The sequence below is a fragment of the Benincasa hispida genome, chromosome 8 (genome assembly GCF_027475165.1).
Source record: "Benincasa hispida cultivar pf3 chromosome 8, pf3_genome.v1.1, whole genome shotgun sequence".
Taxonomy (NCBI): Eukaryota; Viridiplantae; Streptophyta; class Magnoliopsida; order Cucurbitales; family Cucurbitaceae; genus Benincasa; species Benincasa hispida.
The window spans coordinates 15,076,756-15,098,170 of NC_143485.1; the positions used below are offsets into that span (position 1 = coordinate 15,076,756).

The 21,415-nt window shown below is 36.2% G+C and overlaps 1 protein-coding gene across 50 annotated transcripts in view; it reads left to right on the forward strand.

Annotated features, from left to right (window-relative positions):
* The first annotated feature begins 1,217 nt into the window (after positions 1 to 1,217).
* LOC120082881 (general transcription and DNA repair factor IIH subunit TFB1-1-like) overlaps positions 1,218 to 21,415 on the forward strand; it is a 35,691-nt gene continuing 15,493 nt past the window's right edge. For 3 of the 50 annotated variants that reach the window (XM_090316052.1, XM_039038253.2, XM_090316054.1), the window contains exons 1-10: positions 1,218 to 1,442; positions 1,856 to 2,014; positions 2,772 to 2,872; positions 7,100 to 7,178; positions 7,528 to 7,589; positions 7,963 to 8,026; positions 13,540 to 13,666; positions 13,768 to 13,843; positions 13,987 to 14,082; positions 14,219 to 14,263. In XM_090316052.1, coding sequence (XP_090172178.1) covers positions 2,792 to 2,872; positions 7,100 to 7,178; positions 7,528 to 7,589; positions 7,963 to 8,026; positions 13,540 to 13,666; positions 13,768 to 13,843; positions 13,987 to 14,082; positions 14,219 to 14,263 — 630 coding nt within the window. In that variant the 5' untranslated portion in view covers positions 1,218 to 1,442; positions 1,856 to 2,014; positions 2,772 to 2,791. Of the gene's footprint in view, positions 1,443 to 1,668; positions 1,722 to 1,852; positions 2,873 to 7,099; positions 7,179 to 7,527; positions 7,590 to 7,962; positions 8,027 to 13,507; positions 13,667 to 13,767; positions 13,844 to 13,986; positions 14,083 to 14,218; positions 14,264 to 21,415 lie in introns of those variants that run through there. The other 47 variants (XM_090316034.1, XM_039038267.2, XM_039038268.2 and 44 more) reach the window with 42 other exon arrangements.

The following is a 21,415-nucleotide window of genomic DNA, read 5'->3' on the forward strand; positions in this document are numbered from 1 at the left end:
ACAGTACCGAGCTATAATGAAAAGATATAAGCATTACAATTGAGAAAAGGATTCTGAATAAAGTAATCGATAAAGTGCTTGGATAGAGCTCATCGGGATCGTGATCATATTCTATGGAACGGTGATCTTGCTTGCAATTTGGAGGTTTTGAGGAGTTCAATCTTATTTCAATCGGGCATAATTTATGTAGAGGATTTATGATTTTCTTCTCCACCCTCCTTTCGTGAGACGAATTGTTTTTTGTGGTAAGTTGGGGTGTGTGCTATTTTGTAGGACTTTTTGGATGAAAGGTGCAATAGAGTTCTTAGAAAGCTTTGAACGTTCTTTGAGCAATATTTGATCTCTTATTTAGCTTTAATGTTTTTTTTGTGGGCTTTGGGCAAAGCTTTTTGTAATTATCCATTACCATTAGGTTTTATTTGCTTGATTGCAGGCCTTCTCTTTTTGGGGGTTTTTTCTTGTTCGGCCTTTGTATTGTTTTATTTTATTTTTTCTTAGTAGAAGCCCAATTATTCATTCAAGAAAAACTATTGTCTCTAAGAAGTATGGACATAAACACGTGACACGACACGATACGACGACACGCCAATTTTTAAAAATGTAGAACATGACACATTGGGGACATGCTATTTATTTATTTATTTATTTATAACTATATTTATATTATTGAAAATAATTTTTTTAATTAATTATTAAAAATTCTATTTTTTTATTAAGCATTAAAATAAATTAAGGGAAATTATTTCAAATGGCAAAACTACGGAAGTCTATCATTGATAGATTCTGAAATTTTGCTATATTTTGTAAATATTCTGATATGTTTTTCTATATTTAAAAAAGAGTCCAATGATTAACATTAGTTCTTTTTTTATTAATTATGCGAAATAACATTTTTTAAAATAATAATAAGAAAAAAGAAAAAGACATTTTAAAGAGAAAAAAATAGCTATTTTTAAATATAGAAAAATAAATAAAAATATTTACAAAATATAACAAAATTTTAGAACTATCAATGTTAGACACTGATAGATCAGATCAGTGATATTGATAGATACTAATAGAAGTCTATCAATGCCTATGTTTGAAAATTTTATTATATTTTATAAATATTTTCAATCGTTTTAATATTTGAAATAAATCCTTAAAAAAAAAAACCCAAAAACCCATTTGAGAAAAAGAAACTCACATTAAATGGATGTAATAAGGCCCAAAAGGCCATTTAAAAGTAAATACCCTAACCCTAAATAATGTTTTATTCTCTTCTCCCAAGCCCAGACACCCTCCTCCCGATTTCTGCCCTTCCTCCTCCCCGTTTCTGCTCTCCCTTTCCACCAATTCCAAAGTTGCCGACGCCTACCGCCCCTCTCTCCGCCGCCATCAAAGCTGTTCGATCTCCCTCCTTCACCGACCACCCCTCTTCATCGCCGCTGTTGGTTTGAAAGGTTTTTTTCCCCCTTCTTTTTTATTGTCTATGCGTGTCCGGCGGCGTGTCATCACGTGTCATTGCGTGTCCAAAATTATAAAAAATAATAAATAAAGGGAACACGTGTCAGGAACGTGTACAGACGTATCTGTGTCCGACACGTGTCCGGAAAGATCACCTTGTGATGATTGAACGGAGAAAATATGGTATCTTTAAGTTTGCTTAGACCTTAATAACGTTGTTGAATACATTACTTGTTTACCTTTGTGGATTAGTTAACCTGGTATTGTGATATATGGTATGAGATATGTGTCATGGTGATCTATGATGTTTATGTTACATTCAATTGCTATTTGTTACGATGCCATAAGCACGTTGTGGTGATATTATTGCTTTTGGTGGTTTTTTGCTGATGCATGGCTCCTTTAGCAGGGGTTACTTACCGACCATTCACATACTCACCCCTTACCCACCAGCTTTTTACACGTGATGAGGATTTCTATAAGCTTGATGATGAAGCAAAGGAGGGTGACGATCGAGAGACTATTAGCCAGTTGAACTTCTTTTTGTAGTCGGGTTTAGTTTGGACACGTTGCTACCGATTCTTTCTTTCATGATGTTTTTATTAATTGAACTAGAGTTTAGCATTGGTGTTGTCTATTTTTCAGAAACTAGTGTTGGAGTTGTTTTGTCTGGTTTTGGAGTTCAGTTGTTCTTGGTGGTTTAATAAAGTTGAATGTATCTAGTTTGAGTGTAAATATGCTCAATTGGTTTATTGTTACTCGATTTCGTTCCGGAGTGTGGTTTTGGGATTTAATCCCTGTCCAAAGGCTGGCCGTTAGTTTCCAAAATACCTCTTCCTTTTTTTTTTTTTCTTTTTTTTTTCCTAAAAAAAGAAATAACTTCTCATTAATTAAATGAAAAGGAACATTCCTATTCTCTTCTTCGTTTTTGTTTGTTGTTGTGTTTGCCATTTTTTGATTGTTTTTGAAACGATGGAACGTACTGAATTTCTTGGTTATCTTATTTATAAGTCGCAAGTTGTCATGATCGATCTTTGGCTACATTTTTGGGCTTCTTTTTTTTATGCACATCTTTATGATAGTCGAGTTTCTGAATATATGGAAATCTTTAAATTTCTGGAGATCTTGTTGTGATATTTTGCTTGTCTAATCTCTCTCTCTTTTATTGGGATCTGATTGTTTTTAGTGTTTTTAATGCCACGAGATGTTATGTATTCCTTTGTTTTCTCTAATGCCACAAGATGTTTGGTTCCGGTCAATTACTTGAATCTGAATAATCTTTTGCATCGTAGTTATTGGATTGATTTTTGGATCAATTCTTCTAGACTGATTCTCGGTGGGGAAGATGGGAACCAAGTATGTCCATAAGAGTGCTAAGTACAAGACCTCAATTAAGGATCCTGGCACGCCCGGTGTTTTGGAAATGGTATTGGTCTAAAGTTTATTATTTTTGTGTCTGATTGTCTACCTATTTATCACCTTTGCTTTTGTTCTCTTTCAATTAATTATATACTTCTGATTTATTGTATTTGATGACCTAGTCTACTGTTTTCTTAAAGAGTATGTTTATGTAATTTATTGAACTGAGTTTGTAAGACAATCTTGGAATGGTGTAAGTGATACATAAGTGATTTGTTTGAGTTTTCAGGTTCATTTTTCTAACTTTTATTTGTGGAACATCTTCACATGTCGGACACGGATACATTAAAAAATGCTTTAGACATGTTTCGACATGTAAAATTTTGTCTTTTTTTTTTTTTTAAATAAAAATTTGAACACAAAGGATACACCAAAGACATGCCACGTGCACATAAAAAACCCTAGTCTTTCCAACAATTAGCAACGTTGGTTAGAGGTGGTCGATGGTAGAGTGGTGGTGAAAATCGGAGGTAGAGTGATGTAGTAGGATTAGGATAAGTTGGGGTATTATGGTCAAATCCTTAATTGATTAGGATTGGGATTAGTTTCCATGATTTATTAGAATTGGGATTAGTTTCCTTGATTTATTAGAACTAAGATTAGTTTCCTTGGTTTATTAGGATTAAGATTAGTTTCTTTGATTAATTAGGATTATGATTAGTTTCTTTGATTAATTACGATTAGGATTAGTTTCTTTATTAATTAGGATTAGGATTAGTTTGCTTTCCAATTCTTTATAAACAGAGAGACTGTCTTCTTGTATTGGCAACTTCTGATTCATAATAAAGACTTTGATTTTATTATTGGAGATTTCTCTTTTTTTTTTTAATCTCCTAGGCTACATCCATTTGGTATCAGAGCAGCCGTCTGGATCAATGTTGACTGTCGTTGGTGAAGGTCGGGAAACTCTTGGCGACGCCGATCGCAAGAGGGAGTTTCGTGAATTGTGCTCGTTATTGAATAGTCCACAACTATATTGGGGGAATCCTTTAAATTTTAGAAATCAGAGATTTTTTTTCAAGATTTTGCAAGAATGGACTATTATTGATCAAGGAAGACGGCGAAGAAAAAATATAGCAGTTGGTATAGGCAAGAAAGTCAAATTTCCTCCCAAAACAGTTTTAGAATTCTGATTCAAGTGATTCAGAAGAACTCCAACATAATAATTTTGGCCGTGATTGATTTTTTCAAAGAACCTATCATTATTTACATCTGAAAATTGATTATAATGATTCTAGCGATTTTAATGAAGATTCTAATGCAGTTTAGAACGAAATAACAAGGTGACATTATCAACAAAGAGCCTGAGGATCCAATCAAATCGGTTTCTCAAGAAATCAACGTAAGAATTGGGAGTTAGATGATTAAGAAAATGATTCAAGAGTGTGAAAGAAATTATTATCACAAACATCAAAGAACACCCATGAAGCATTCCAACATAAATTTGGAGGTCGAAACATTTTCAAGAAGACAGAAAAGGTATTTTGATTCAAGAGTGTGAAAGAAATTATTTTGATTGTTGAAATTCGAAAAGCTTGGGAGAAATTGTAAAAAGGTCCAAACTCCAGGTTTTGGTAAAGGACAAGTTGACTTCACTCAAAAGGAGGGAGCCCAGATGAGTAGTTCAATTTCCACGGGAAAAGGCAAAAAGGCCACAAATCATGAAAAAGGGCTTCATTCACCCAACGGAAAGAGAGCAAAAGGTTTCCTTTCAGATAATGTTTTTTTTTAAAAAAACATTATCATTATTTTTGGATCCTCTCCGATGCTATCGGTGACCATGGGAAAGGGCTCATATACAACATGCGATGAGGTTGAAGATAGCAATGGAAGTGAGTTGGGAGTTGAAGAAGCGGATTTTAGGTTGCTCATGGTTGATCTAGGAGAGGAAAATGAGGAGTTCAATGATGATCTTCAATGTTTTAACCTTTACCTAAGATGGAATGGCCTTGCTTCGATCATTGAAGGTCTTGGAATGGAGCTCATTGTTTGCAAGAAAGAAGAGGAACCCCTGGAGGTAGAGCCAAAAGCTCCAACCAGTAATAAAGGGAAGGAAAGCTGGAAGTTTGTCATGAAATGTGAGGGGCTTGAATGTGGGCAACAAGAGGAGATTGGGAATCTATCTATAATGCTTGTTGCATTGTTGAAAAAAGGTATAAAATTAACCTGGGCAATGGTGATGAACTTAAATTCTGGGAATGTTTGGATTAGGGGATCAAAATCTTATTAGCTCCTTTTCAAGAAATTTTAATGTGGTGTGGTCCAAAGATTGTTTCGTAAATCAATGTTGGTCTTCTTCTATTGCTTGGGCTATTCCTTTGAGGTGTGTAACTTAGCTAATAAGGAAATTGCAGATTGGATTGATTTGATGAGTTTGCTTGATTCCATAAGGCACTTGGATATTAAGGATACCAAATCCTCGACTTTGACTTGTGATGGGCATTTCTTAGTGAAGTCTTGTGTCCCATGCTTACCACGCTAGGTGTCACGGGGTTGATTTTGATTTCAAAATTTTTGCCCTTGGCCCGTTCGGCCTAAGGTCTTCCTTAGTTCAGCTGTACTTTTTGCCCGATAAACACGCACCCACACAACTCATAAATGACAATCTTACTTAAGGACTCTGCACACTTGACACTCCCACCCAAATATAAACAAGAGGAGGAAAAGAACATAATTACTTGGTGGCAATATCACCTAGTCACTTTTATTGAGAAGTAACAATACTGAATTGATCACCTACACTACAAACTCCACTTGTAATGTAACAAGACTCGAGGAAATAAAGTTTCCCTCAAAGTTCTACCCATTACAAGGAATGTCTTGGACAATGCTTACGGTCATCCTTTTATAGGCGTGGATGAGAATTGATTGGAGAGAAAGGTGGTCGAGTGGGCTAGTGGGGATGGATAACCACTCGCGTTCCTTCCATCTAGGAGCTCACTCTTCTATGATCTAGGAGCTTACACTTGATAATCTACGCACTACCCCATGTTCATGGACAACTTTTGAGAACTACCCACCAGTGTTTTAAAAAGCCCTCTTGGGCGCGTGCCTAGACTCAAGGCATAGATTTAGTGCAAGGCGAGACTCACAAAATAAGACGTGCCTCAGGTGCTCGCCTTTTGTAAAGCCCCAAAGGTCAAAGCCCTAGGTCTTAGGGATTTTTTATTATTTTTAAAAAATAGTAATAATTAAGGGTTTTCCTTCTTTATTAACTAAAAGAATCAAGTTTAATAGGCCTAAATGCAAAATTTCTTGTGTTTGGGGTCCTTTTTTCTTCTATATTTCCACTTCAACTATGCTTTCTCTTTTTAATATAATATTTTTATATATAGTGTGCCTCACGAAAAAAAGCCTGCCTGCACCTTTTTGTGCACCTTGTGTCTAGGCTCCAAGGGGCCATTGTGCCTTAGTGTGCCTTGGGCATTTAAAAATATTGCTACCCACATTTTAGGCATTACTCCACATTTACTCACCATGGGCTAAATGTTCCTCTGCCACTCAAGTGGCTTATTTGATCTCTCTTGCCAATTAGCGCCAAGGTTGCATCTCCCATGCACATGTGCATGTTGCCTATCGCTCATTGCTTGGCACATGTGCTCGACACCCGTGCGTATGTCTAGCACTACATGCACCCAACCCATCTTATCAGGACCTTAGTTCTTGAGCACGGCACAATTGATAGGAGTCTTGCAACAATAGTGTCAGAGTGTGTGCATCGGCAACACGTAGGTGAAGAGCAAGGAACGCGACACAACAAGCACACGACACCAACATGGAAGCCTTGTAGCTCAACAAGTCTGGCGCACAATAGTAGCTGTGCACATGTGGACTTCTTTCTAAAGAAACAGGAAAAGAAAACAATATGAAGTTTTGAAATGTGAGTGAGATGAAGGGTGATTAGTTTCAGATTGCGTGTTAACCTTAGCTGCTAGTTTTCAAAGTCTTTACACGTATTAACTTAACTAATTGGTGCACTTTATCACTCACGAGTAGTATCAGATAAGTTTGGTTTTGCTGTTTAATAGTTATTTCTATAATTGAGCCCTACAAGGACATGAAAGATGATTATCCACATCCCTCGACCCCCCTCCAAATTTATGATTTACACAAAAGTCTTCTTGATTGTGTATAGTTAAGAATTTGAAAAATTTTGACGTGCATCTGTAATTGATTCGACCATTTTACATAATTTGTTCAATTAATTTGGTTTTACTATTCTCACTTTGTACAGACAGAGTGGAAATTCATATTTAGACCCAGCGATCCCACTTCAGCTTCTAAGCTTGATGTGGAGTTTAGATTTATTAAAGGTACCTACTATATTGTTCCAAGTTAATGTATTTCTATTACCATATTTATGGTATGTTCTATATACCCGTACAGTAGTATTTATATTTTTGCCGGATCATTCTTTTCCTGTTGAGCACCTTCTGTAAGTAGAATTGAGTTTTTTTGGATGATTGATAACTATGGACTGTGTAATCAGAACCTTTTTTTTTTGAGTAAAGTAGTGCAGAAATGAGATATTCTTTACTCTTTGCCCTCCACTGTTCCTCATTAGAACTCTGACTATTGTTTAAGCGCATCTGTAATCTCTATTTCCTGCAACCTTATGTTTGCAAAAGATCCTGTTATATCTAAACTGCCCGTATTTTTCAGGCCACAAAAACACTAAGGAAGGATCAAATAAACCACCGTGGCTTAATCTCACCAGGGACCAGGTTTCTAATATTTTGCTAGATATTATCTATGGAATTATTGAATTGGGTAAAGGAAAAGGATCTAATTAAAGGAACCATACGTTAGAACATTGGAAATATTCCATGATTAAATCCTTGTACGTATGATTTTAAAATAGGTAAATGGCAAATTCTTATATGTTTTAAGAAGTCCATTACATAATTCTCACCCTCAAGCTTATCTTCAAATTCTCTTTCAGTAGTTTATTGAAAATACTTTGTGATTGATGAGTTCTCTAAGTGATTTCATCAAGGGCCTTTGGATATCAATCTCAAATATCATTTCAACAAAGCATATTGTGAGTCCAGAATTTATCTTGCAAGATGACAATTAATGACGTGCTACATTTTTCAGGGTGGAAGTATCATTTTTGAGTTTAAAAATTTCTCAGATCTTCATGTTTGCCGTGAGTTTGTAGGTAAGCTAGGATTCAAAATTATAAGCAATCTTGTTTATTAATCTATAACGCAATTTACGACCTTTATGCTTTTAATTATATAAGAACTGCAGGTTCATTGATCTGAAAGATGGTGAATAGTTTTGAACTTTCCCCTGTAAAATTCTTATGTTTGAGAAAGAATCAGAATACTCTATTCATTCAGCAAAAATATGAATATATACAAGTGTACAAAGCATAGAAAAGGAAAATATCACAAAATATTTACAAGAATGGAAAATCCTAACTATAGAATTATAACACTCCCCCTCAAGTTGGAGCATATATGTTACTCATACCCAACTTATTACATAGATAATCTATACATCTTCCATTCAATGCTTTCGTGAAGATATCACCTAATTGTTCTCCAGTCTTCACATATCCTGTAGATACCAATCCTTGGTGAATTTTCTCACGTACAAAATGGCAATCAACTTCAATATGTTTAGTTCTTTCATGAAATACTGGATTAGACGCAATATGAAGTGCTGCTTGATTATCATACCACAACTTTGTCGGTGTGGTGATTTCAAATCCCAACTCAACAAGGAGTTCATATATCCAAATCAATTCACACATAGATTGTGCCATTGCTCTATATTCTAATTCTGCACTTGAACGTGACACCACATTTTGCTTCTTACTCTTTCAAGAAATCAAATTACCACCAACAAAAACACAATACCCTGAGGTTGATCTTTTGTCTTCTTTGGATCCTGTCCAATCGGCGTCTGAGAAACATTCAATATTAGTATGACCATAATCCTTATATAATAAACCACGCCCGGGAGCAGCATTCAAATAACAAAGAATCTGTTCCAATGCAGCCCAATGATCAACTGTAGCGCATGACATGTACTGACTCACAATACTTACTGAATAGGCTATGTCGGGTCGAGTCACTGTAAGGTAATTAAGTTTTCCCACTAACCTCCTATATCTTTCAGGATCTTTTTAGCAATTCTCCATCTTTTGTGAGCTGTAAGTTGGGCATCATTGGGGTACTACATGGCTTAACCCCTAGCTTTCCTGTTTTAGTCAACAAGTCAAGTACATATTTTCTTTGTGATAATAGAATTCCTTTCTTGCTTCTTATTACCTCAATTCTTAAGAAGTATTTCAACATGCCCAAATCTTTGGTATGGAATTGACTATGAAGAAAGGTCTTTAGAGACTGGATACCTAAAGCATCATCACCGGTAATCACAATATCATCCGCATATACGACTAACAAGATGACACCACCCTCAGGTCTCTTAAAAAAGACCGAATGATCTGACGTGCTCTTTTGCATTCCAAAGCTTTCAATCACCTGACTAAAATTTCCAAACCAAGCTCGTGGGCTCTGCTTTAATCCATACAAGGATTTACGAAGGCGGCACACCGTTCCATTCTCCCCCTAAGCAACAAACCCTGGTGGTTGCTCCATATACACCTCTTCTTGAAGATCACCATGAAGAAATGCATTTTTAATATCAAGCTGATGTAAAGGCGAATGATTGATTGAAGCTAATGAAATAAACAACCGCACCGATGCCATTTTTGCTACAGGAGAAAAAGTATCAGCGTAGTCAACGCCATAAGTTTGTGCGTAGCCTTTCACTACAAGGCGCGCTTTTAACCGAGCAACAAGAACCATCAGGATTGACTTTAACCACAAACACCCATTTGCAACCGATAGTTTTCTTTCCTGTAGGGAGAGAAACTAAATCCCAAGTACAATTATCATCTAAGGCAGTCATCTCCTCCACCATTGCGGCACACCAACCAGGATGAGACGAAGCCTTATGAACAGTTTTAGGGATGGATACAGACTCTAAGGATACAATGAATGAACATGTGGAAGGCAACAAATGGTTATATGAAACAAAAGAGGAAATAGGATGAGCACATGTACGTTTACCTTTACGAAGAGCAATAGGGAGATCATCACTCGTTTCTGGATCCACTGACGAAGAAGACTCTGGTACAGGGCATGGAACTGAAGGAGGTTGTCGTCGAGTACAGACCTTAACAATGGGTGGAAAAGTAGAGGTAGCCACAAGTAGAGATGAATCAGGAAGAGGATCGGGGGGAGAAATAACTGTGTAGACAAGGAAATCATCCTCTAATTCCTTGTTCTCCCCCTAACTCTTATTCGGAGAGAATGATGGTGATGAAAAAAATGGGGTATGTTAAAAAAAGTGATATTAGGAGAGACCAAATATTTATTTAGACTAGGACAATAACACCGATACCCCTTTTGGACACGAGAATAACCAAGAAAAATACATTTTAAGGACTTTGGATCCAGTTTGGTATGCTGAGGTCGAACATCCCGAACAAAGCAGGTACAACCAAATATTTTGGGTGGAATGGGAAACAAATTTTGCTTGGGGCATAAAGTACGAAAAGGTATCTCACCCTTAAGAATGGAAGAAGACATGCGATTTATTAAGAAACAAATTGTGAAAACAGCATCAGCCCAAAAGGATTTTGGAACATGCATTTGAAACGTCAAAGCTCTGGCTGTCTCAAGGAGATGATGATTCTTTCGTTCTGCAACCCCATTTTGAGATGGAGTATCGACACAAGAAGATTGATGAAGAATGCCATGAGCATCTAAATAAGACTTGAGTGTATGAGAGAAATATTTCTTAGCATTATCACTTCGTAGGATTTTAAGAGCACCACTAAACCGAGTTTGAATTTCAACATGGAAGTTACGAAAATGAGAAAGTAACTCAGAACGATTTTTCATTAAATATAACCATGTAACACGAGAATAATCATCGACAAATGTAACAAAATACCTAAGTCCTCCTTTGGACTCAACAGGACAAGGACCCCAAACATCAGAATAGACTAATTCAAAAAGAGCACTAGCTCGTTTATTGACTCGAATTCAAACGATGAAATTTAGCAAATTGACATGACTCACAATCTAAAGAAGACAAATGTTGAAGTTGTGGATGAAGACTCTTCAATGCAGAGATAGACGGATGACCGAAACGACAATGCTCTTCACAGGGAGACGACACACTTGAGCATCTGATGGCCGTAGGTGTTTGTGGTTCAAAGATGTAAAGACCTCCAAATTCATGCCTTTTACCAATATTCTGTTTCGTCATAAGATCCTGAAATAAGCAATGACCAGGAAAAAAGGAGACACGACAATGAAAATCACGAGTGAGTTACTGACCGAAATCAAATTAAATGAGAAATGTGGGAAATTTAAAACTGATGACAATGAAATTGATTCAGTAAGATGGACGGTTCTTGATCCTAAACAGGAGTGGAGGTTCCATCAGCTATAGTGACATTAGGTGAAGAGGTAGATGTACAAAGGTTAGAGAATAAACTGAGGTTACCTGTCCTATGGTGTATAGTGCCAGAATCAATGACCCATTTTGACGTGGAGGAAAGAAGGCATTTAGAAATGTTACCTATCTCTGCGATGGCCGTAATGGGAGTAGAAGATGATGCCCTCAATGACTCTTGATACTGCTGAAATTTAGCAAACTCCTCTGCAGAAATCGTAATTGACTTGTCAAGATTATTAGGAGTAGAGGCGACATGTGTAGAGGGTGATGGCATCCTCTGACCCTTATTCAACAACTTTCTGCATTCACGCTTCGTATGGCGAGGTTTATGACAATAATAGCAAACAACACCTCCTGGATTTGATCTTTGGTTTATTTGGATGACCTTTGAAGCTATTTGATTCAACCCCTTATTACCTCTATAATCATCTGTGCGCCCAATCAAAGCACCACTAGAATTAGATGATGTAACTGCTTGTGTCCTTTCAGTACGAAGTATTCGAGTGTAAGCTTCTTCCAACGATGAGAATTTTGAGCTTGACAACACTTGATCTTTGGCCATCTCATATTTAGGTGCAAGACCTACTAAAAAACTCATGATAAACAACTTTTCTCGTTGAGCCATTAGAACTTTTGGATCTGTGCTGATTGTCATCAAGGCATTGAATTACGCACATGTATTTTTAACCTCCATAAAGTAGCTTGTAAGAGATTTTTCTCCTTGATTAGGTTGATATAGAGTCTTACAAACATCAAACACTCTATTAATATTCTCTTTCCCTGAATAAAGGAAATCCAAATATTCCAATAGTTCCTTGACTGATTCGCAGTGATTTACTAGTTCAACAATTTCACGATCAATAGAATTCTTGATTTGTAGAAGCATCCTTGAATCGTCCCGCCACCAAATCTTTTTATTAGCATCAATCGGTGACTCTTCTGTGATGTGATCATCCATCTCCATACTCCTAATAAAGTGGCGGACATTTGATCTCCATGAATAGTAGTTGGATCCATTCAACTTGTGTTTAGTTACTTTTGACACCATAGGAACAATCTCAGACATGACTACTGGTTTCTTATCAGCCATTACCTCAAAAACAAAGACACTGGGCAGCAGAGAATCAAACCTTAATTTACCGAAGAGATGTCTTTACAAGCAGTGAGAATATCTATATATCCCAAACAAACATACCACCAAGAAGAGCCAACAACACTGAGGAAATCCACAGAAGACGGACGAAAAACGGCGGCGCACGCGCTGGTGCGTGGACGGACAGCAAACTGGAACAATCGGCGCGTGAGCCTCACGCGCTTGTCAGATGGCAACCGGACTTTGGGGTTTTGTAGATCGGTGGTTGGACTTCACGTTGGATTGGGCAGTGTAAAAAAAACAGCTTTTTTTTTTTTTTCTTTTTTCGGCGACAGCGGTGGCGGCTAACGACGGCGAACGAACCGAAGACGGCGACTGTGAGCAAAAGTGTAAACTCACCTCTCCACAAAACCCTAAACGTATCACAAATGGGTTCTAAATTCTCAAACTCTAAGGTTCACAAAAACCCTAAGTTTATTTAGAGAGCTCTGATACCATGTAAAACTCTTAGGATTTGAGAAAGAATCAGAATACTCTATTCATTCACCAAAGATATGAATATATACAAGTGTACAAAGCATAGAAAAGGAAAATATCACCTAATATTTACAAGAATGGAAAACCCTAACTATAGAATTATAACATCCCCATGCATTGACAAGCCCCTTGATTAGTTTGACTATTCATGAAAGGCAATTAGGACAGAGGGATGAAGGGTGAATGCCATAATCAGTTAACTTTATAAGGACACCTCAGACACACAACTCAGTAATAAGTTAGAGGGAAAGATAAGGAAGTTGGGAGGTTCAATAATATGTTAAGATTAGAGGATGTTTAGGTAGGGAATCATTCCGTAGTTTTGTCCAATTAACTTGGGTTTGAAAGAGTACAGGAAAATTCTCGAATCTCTTCCTAGGAATTTGTACTATCTAATTGCAATCCGAGGAACACGTATAACCTATTCTGTTCTTCATTGCAATCATTCAAATAATTTTTGCAATATTTTTCTATTCTTTGTCCGACATTGTACTTATACCCTTTTCCTGTATTTGTTTGATTTTCTAGCCTGATGGTTTGGCATCTGGTGCCTTCTCCAGGAAGTGCTTTAGCAAAGTCGGGAGAGGCTGCACAAGCTCCACCTGAGAGGCCTGTGGCGGCATTTCCTCATGAACAGCTCAGTAAATCAGAAATGGAACTCCGAATGAGATGTTTGCAAGAGGATAGGTAGACTGATGACCCATATCATTGTAAACAAGAAGTCAACCTTTATGGCTTTATGCTTAACAAGCCACGTAACATCTCTCAGCTCATCATTTATTCTGTAGTGAACTGCAGAAACTCCATAAACAATTTGTGATTGGTGGTGTGTTGACTGAATCTGAGTTTTGGGCAGCAAGGAAGGTGAAGAGATAACCTTTTTTACGTTTATCTATTCTGCATTTGAAGCTGACCTTTTTAGAACTTTGATTGTATATCTAATTTGATCTTGTTCACAAAGTATATTTTGATACAAATATAATATTTTTTGCGACTAATTGATACAGAAATTACTGGAACGGGACAACTCCAAAAAGTCAAAACAACTGATTGGTTTTAAGAGTTCAATGGTTTTGGATACCAAACCAATGTCTGATGGTCGGGTACAACATCATTACCTTTTTCCTACCGTATCAAGCCTAGTTTATTAATCATTAATATCTTATTTGTCAAATCCTCCCCCCTGCTTGGTTTAATTGCTCCGGAATTTAACATTGTTATCTTTTTTTCTACTTTCAGACAAACAAGGTTACATTTAATTTGACACCGGAGATAAAATATCAGGCATGATTTGATTCATTCTTCCCTCCTTGCCCCCTCCCCAATTTTTGTATAATCAAGTAGAGGTTCTTTCTTAACTTACTTATTTTATTCAAGTATGTTCTCATAGGCGAAGGTATATGTCTTAACTAGTTGAGATTTGCTCAGGTTGATCTTTTCGTTTCCTTTGTTATTATATTGAACTTGTACATTATGTACCTTATATATATATAATTGAAAGGAAACAAAAACTTCTCAGTTAACCTCTAAGGTAAAGAAAGTTGAAGGTCTAAAGAAAGCCTGAGCCCTGAGGGAAGGAAGTAAAAAATTGATTTGGGAACTTAGAAGCTTGATTGTTATGTTAATTATGGAGGGAAGAGCTGGGACAAATCTAGAGGAAGATTTTATCTTGGAATGTGTAGGGGTTAGGAGGGAAGGTCAAGCAAAGTTTGTTTGTTTGTTTGTTTGTTTTTTTATTTAAAGAAACAAAATTTTTAATTGATAAATGAAAAGAGACCAATGCTCAAATTACAAGGAAATAAAGCGAAGAGCCAAAAAACTTGAGAAGAACAAACCCAAGAGAACCATGCATTACAACGAAGAGAAGACAAAAAATAAAAGCCCTCCAATTAAACAAGAAATTTGGAGATAAAGAAGTTATTACCCAAGACTAGAGATTCCGAATTTTGTTATTCTCGTTGAAACCAAGTGTCATTTGTATGATTGTTAGCTGATTAATAGTTTTTTGGGGGTAGAAGGTTGAGTGGGTTAGCCTTGATTCGGTGGAATCATTGGGAGGGATCTTGTTAACGTGGGATGGTAGTTTTTTCAGCTCCAACGGACTACGTAATGTACTTTATCTGCTGGGTTATGGGTGGCCATTTTACCAGAGGTTTCTATTGTATCAATCTACCCTTTTACAAATTAAAAAATGAGGTTGTTTTGGACATCCGGGGTGTATGGCCCCCTAGGATTAAATGTAAAGGATTTTTTGGGATGAATTATGTGTTCAGACCTCCAGCTGATAAGGATTGTCTATCAGGTGCATGAAGCTCTTTAATGCCTTCATTGAAGAAGGTAATCTTGTTTTTATCAAAAAATACAAAAAAAAAAAAGAAGGTAATCTTGTTGACACCCCCTCCTCCCCCCATTAAATGGCAAGTTAACTTTGGCCAATAGTAGGGTTCATATTAGAATTGATAGATTTTTGTTGATTAAGGAGTGGCTGAATTGTGTGGTGAAGTTAGACAAGTGTTAGGTTTGAGAAGGACTTCGGGTGGAATTTAACTTGCCTAGGTGACATCTTCTCCCTTCTTTCCTGTGTTTTAGTGGGTCACTCTTTCAAAGATGAGAAAAGAACTCTTTAGTTAAACTTCAAGAGGGCTTTCACTTGGAGCCTTTGATTTGAGTGTAATGGTCATATCTTCGACAAAAAGATGCATAGACTCCACCCTTTATTGATTCCTTCACTTTCTTAATATTGTCATGGAACAGATTGTCTCCTTTTTGTAATTACAACCTAACTACACTCTTAGAAGGCTAAGATTTTTTGGGTTCAATTCACGGTGGTCACCTACCTAGGATTTACTATCCTACAAGTTTCCTTGGCATCCAAATGTTGTAGGGTTAGGTGGGTTGTTTTGTGAGATTAGTCGAGGTGCATGTAAGTTGGCCTAGACACTCACAAGTATTTAAAAAAAAAAAACTTAATTACCCTCACTACCCAATGGACTCTTGTACTCATTTGTACTCATTTCTCTACATCAATGAGATATTTGTTTCCTAGAAAAAAAATAATAAATAAACAATTATTGATAATGTATATCCTTGGCACAAACAGGTACCTATCCTAAGACTTCTTTTATTATAGCAATTCGTCTCCATGGATAATAGTTTGCTTTATGGAGTTTTCGATCATATGACAAGTTCCTTTTTATCTATCTGACTCATACTCTCCTTTGTACCATCTTAGTTTCTCTATCTTTCCGTCACTTTTATTTTGTTTGTCTCACTCTCCTCCTTTCTCTCACTCAAATCTTTACTCTTTCTTCATCTCACTTTTCACTATATTAAATTTTCTTCCCTTTTTTTGGTATATTTCATGCCTCACCTCTCTAAGGCCTTTTCTCTAGAAAATTTATTTTTTGTATGCTGTGTGCCTCGCCACACTCTAGCACACACTTCATTTTTATTTTTCCATCTTGCATTGGTCTAAGGACTAGTGCTCGAGGATATCCTTTGCTTTAAAAGACAATGGTTTCGACATTGTTACTTCTTCTATCTTATCCAAAAAAAAAAAAAAATGCATTGTCACTTCTTCTAGAGTTCCTCTGATTTTTATGCATCATGTATTGGGCTTGTTTTGTTTTGTTTTGTTTTTTTGGAAAAGAAAACGGTCTCTTCATTAAGTTAATGAAATGAGACAAAAGCTCAAAGTACAATATGGATGCAAATAGCAAAAGAACCTAAGGATCATGAGGTGCACCTGGGCATCTCAACTAGGTTGACACCCCCTTAACACCCTCATCATATCCAACTATCAAAACATATCCAACTATCATCATATCCAACTATCATCATATCCAACTATCAAAACATATCCAACTATCATCATATCCAACTATCAAAACAAAATCTTAACTATATGCACAATACAAAATCAAGGCATGAGGACTAATATAACTCAAGTTTGACAAGGACTAAGAAACAAACTACAAGGACTAATGCATCTCAAGTACCACAACTTCCGTAAATTTGAGTTATAAAAACAGCCAATCAAAGACTACAAAGACATCAAAGGTATTTCTAAAAAGCTGGAGAAGTGATTGCCCACCAATTTAAACTTAGATCTTGGATTGAGAAATCTGCAAAATGCTTGGAAAGAGTGCACCTAGGAAGCACAGATACTTCTAATTGTGTAGAGAATTGGTACAGATACGGATACGATATGGATACATCCAGATACGTGGTAGATACGTGATTTGAAGCATCTGATTTTTTAATTTTTATTTTTAATTTTCAGATACGCGTATCTGCTTCCAGATTCGTGAAGGGGATACATGGGTCAATTTTTTTTTTCAAATTTAAGCCTAACCCACAACTCATTTTATTTAAGTGCATGTTTAGGAGTGATTGTAAAATCATCAAAAATCACTTTTTTCATTTTTAAAATCACTCAAAAGCACACTTTTAATCACTCAAAATTAATTTAATTTTCAATTTTACACTTTTAAATGCAATTTTCATATCATCAAAATTAGTTTTGAAGAATTAAACACGTTTCACGGTGATTTTAAAAATGACAAAAGTGATTTCAACAATTTTAAAATCACTTCCAAACATAAAATTTCACTTAAATTGAGCAATTCAAAACAAAATAAATTAAAAAGGATAAAAACATAAAAAATAAAAAAAAACCCGAAACGTAATTAAATCTTCATTCTTCCCTTCTCTCTCACTATTTAAATCATGATTCACACCCCCTTCATCCTCAACTTCATTCTTCAATCTTCATCTTCTACTTCTTTCCTACCGTCCATTCTAGTCGCTCAACAATCACTTGACGTTACTAGATTTTTTTTTCAAGTTTTCATTCTCTTCTTGAATCTTTTTTAATCTAACTTAAAATAATTATTATAGCAATTAATTAGACATTATATATATATATCTACCGTCTATTCTACAATCACTTGACGTTACTAGATTTTTTTTCAAGTTTTCACTCTCTTCTTGAATCTATTTTAATCTAACTTAAAATAAGTATTATAGCAATTAATTAGACATTATATATATATATAAAACATATCTTCAATGTATCCATATCTTAGTTTTTTTAGAAATTAATGTATCGCCGTATCATATCGAATCCGTATCATGTATCCTTATCTGTGTCTGTGCTTCTTAGGAGTGCACCAAGACGAAACATTGAGTTGAACAATATCAAAACGCTCCAAGTGGTTCTCTCATCGTGAAATACTCATTGGTTCCTTTCAAACCATAATTTAGACAGCAAAGCTTTCACCTTATTATTCCACAGCAGTTTGGCACTCTTTTTAAGCAAAGGACCCGTCAAAACCTGCAAAACATTAGCATGGAAAACACTCCCCAGGACCCAGTTTATATTAAAAAATTCAAAAAACCGTAACCAGCACTTTCTTGCATAATTGCAGTCGAAAAATAGGTGTTGGAGCTCCTCCGAATCAGCCATACACAGTGGACAAATATGTGGAGAGGCAGTGGGAGGGCAATTTTTTGTGCATAACTGTGAAGCAGTTTAAGGCACCAAACAACATGATCCACAATGTGATATTAACACACCGAGGGCTTTTGGTTTTTGAAAGAGATTTCTCTAGTTGTTTATCCAAAGGGGAAGCGAATGATGAGTGTTTAACAAGGGATTTTACCGTGAAAACTCCACTGCCTTCTAAGGACCAAAACCTCTTTATCTGGGCTGTTTGATACTCTTATTTCTGTAATAAGGCCAAACAAGGCCATAAGTTAAGCTAATTCCTCATCCTTCAAATTCCTTCAAAAGCATATGGACCAAGATGAGGAGGAATGGTCCAAATGTTCAGCTATTGATCCTTTTGGGTTGACAGCAATCCTAAATAAACAAGGAAAGCGTTCAAATAGAGGAGTTTTGTCAATCCAAGGATCTAACCAAAATCCAATTCTGCAGCCATGGCCAAGTTTGAAGAGTGCCAAGGCTTCAATTTTCATCCAAGATCTAGAGATACTAATCCAAGGGCTCCTTAAGCTTAGACTACATTTGCCAGTAGTATGCCAATTGAAAAAACTAAGGATGTGTCTTCATTGAAAAATCCCCATCCCCACTTAGCTTACAATGCCAAATTTTTGTTTCAGAGGCCACCAACGCCAATACCTCCATCCTCTTGTGCCCTTGTGACCATCTCCCATTTGATTAGGTGATTCATTTTACCTCCATTGTGATCTTCCCTAAAGAAATTTCTCATTTTTCTCTCGAAATTACTTTTTCAGGTATAAGGAATTAAGACATGTAATAGGTTGGATTATTAGAGAAAACCGATTTACACAAAGTAGCTCTTCCTCCCCTTGATAAATTAAATCTCCTCCATTTATCTAATTTGTCTTGAATTTTTTCAATAACCGGCTGCCAAAAAGAGACCCTTTTTGGATATCCCCCTAAGGGCAATCCAAGATACATAGTAGGTAAGTAATTAACTTTGCAATTCAGTAAAGAGGCAACGAGTACCTTATTTTCTTCAATATTCACTCCGTAGATGGCAGATTTCTCCCAATTTACGTTTTGGCCAGGATAACATTCAAACAAATCAATCGTTTTTCGAAGATTCTCTAGCATCTTATCTTCATGTTTGCAAATAATCAGTGTATCATCGAAAAATTGAAGAAGTGATACATGAACTTTATCTTTTCGAACTATAAAGCCTTCAAACTTCCCTTTCGCATGAAGCCTAGCAATGAGAGCACTCAAAACTTCAGTCGCAAGTAGGAAGAGAAAGGGAGAGAGTTGATAACCTTGTCGAATTCCTCTGGTGGCTTGGATTCTACCTCTAGGTCTTCCATTTATGAAAATTGAATATTTTGGGTTCTACACATCCCATTATCCAGATTATCCATTGAGAATTGAATCCCTTTTCAACTAAGACTTTCTCCAAAAAGTCCCAATCTACTCGGTCATAAGTCTTCTCCAAATCAATCTTAAATATTCATCCTTTCTTCTTTTTGGAGCATTAATCCTCAACTGCTTCATTGGCTACTAAAATCGAGTTCAAAATTTGTCTTCCTTCAATGAAAACAATTTGTGAATGAGCTATAAAACTGGGCATTACTCTTTTTAATCTTTCGGCTAACACTTTTGCTACAATTTTGTAGGCTAAGGTGGCGAGGCTGATCGGTGTGAAGTCTTTGACCATTACTGCATCTTCTTTTTTCTGAATCAAACAAATGAAGTTCTCTTTTACACATGCAATTAGCTTGCCATTACCGTGAAAGTCCTAAAAAAGGCATATAAAATTATCTTTAAAGTGATCCCAAAATTTAATGAAGAATTCCACCATGTAGCCATTTGGACCTGTGGCGTTATTTCTTCCCAACGACTTCATGGCTTTTCTTATTTCTTCGTGACTAAAGCAAGATACTAATTGCTTGTTGTGATATTTTGATACCATGGCCCATTCCAAATTAATTGGGATAGATCTTACTCCAATGGTCTTGGAGTAGAGGTTCATATTAAAGCCCAAAACCAGGGCCTTAATTTCACGAAAGGAGTTAGTCGGAACCCTCCTGATCATTTATCAATTCCACAATCAAATTCCTCCTGTTTTTTGCTGCCAAGAATCTGTGGAAAAAGCGGGTGTTTTCATCACCTAATTTCAGCCAGTTTAGTTTACTCTTTTGCATTAAATTCCTTTTTTCCACACGGTAGAAAGCCATTAGGTCAGCTTTTTGTGCCATTCTGAAGTCTTGCTGCAGTGAGGACAATCTGTCACTTTGATCAATCACGTCTAATAGTCTTTCCTCCATTTTATTTTGCTTATCTACAGATTCTGCATGCCATTTCTTTAGAACAACCTTAAGACTTCTTAATTTTGCAAATATAGTATATCTTGCCCATCCTTGATGATTGCTACATCTCAAATGTCTTCCCATTATCCGGCAATAATCTTTGTCAAGCAGCCAACTGTTGCAAAAACGAAAGGGTGAGGGGCCCCATTCAAAGGATCTAGCTTCAATCAACAAGGGGAAGTGATCTGAAATAGTTCGCACTTTTCTAATGACTAGTATTTTCAAATGCTTCGTCCCAACCATTTGATAATATAAATCGGTCTAATAGTGATCTGGAAACCACAATGCCTTCTCTGGATCACATGAAACGACCATTTGAGAGGGGGATTTCAAATAAATTAGTTGTAGATATAAAGTCATTGAATTTCTTCATTCCTCTTGTTATTCTTCCCACTGGAAAATGTTCTTGGATCCTTCGAGTTATAATGAAATCTCTTCCAAATACACCAGGGTTCCACACAATAGGAGGAAAGGGAAGATAACTTTGGCCAAATATACTTTCTTTCTTTCTACTCTGTTGGCCCATATACATTAGTGATCCAACAAATCTTCTTATTAATTGTAGTGCATTTTACTGATAAGGAGTGTCCTCCTTTAAATACTTCAGTT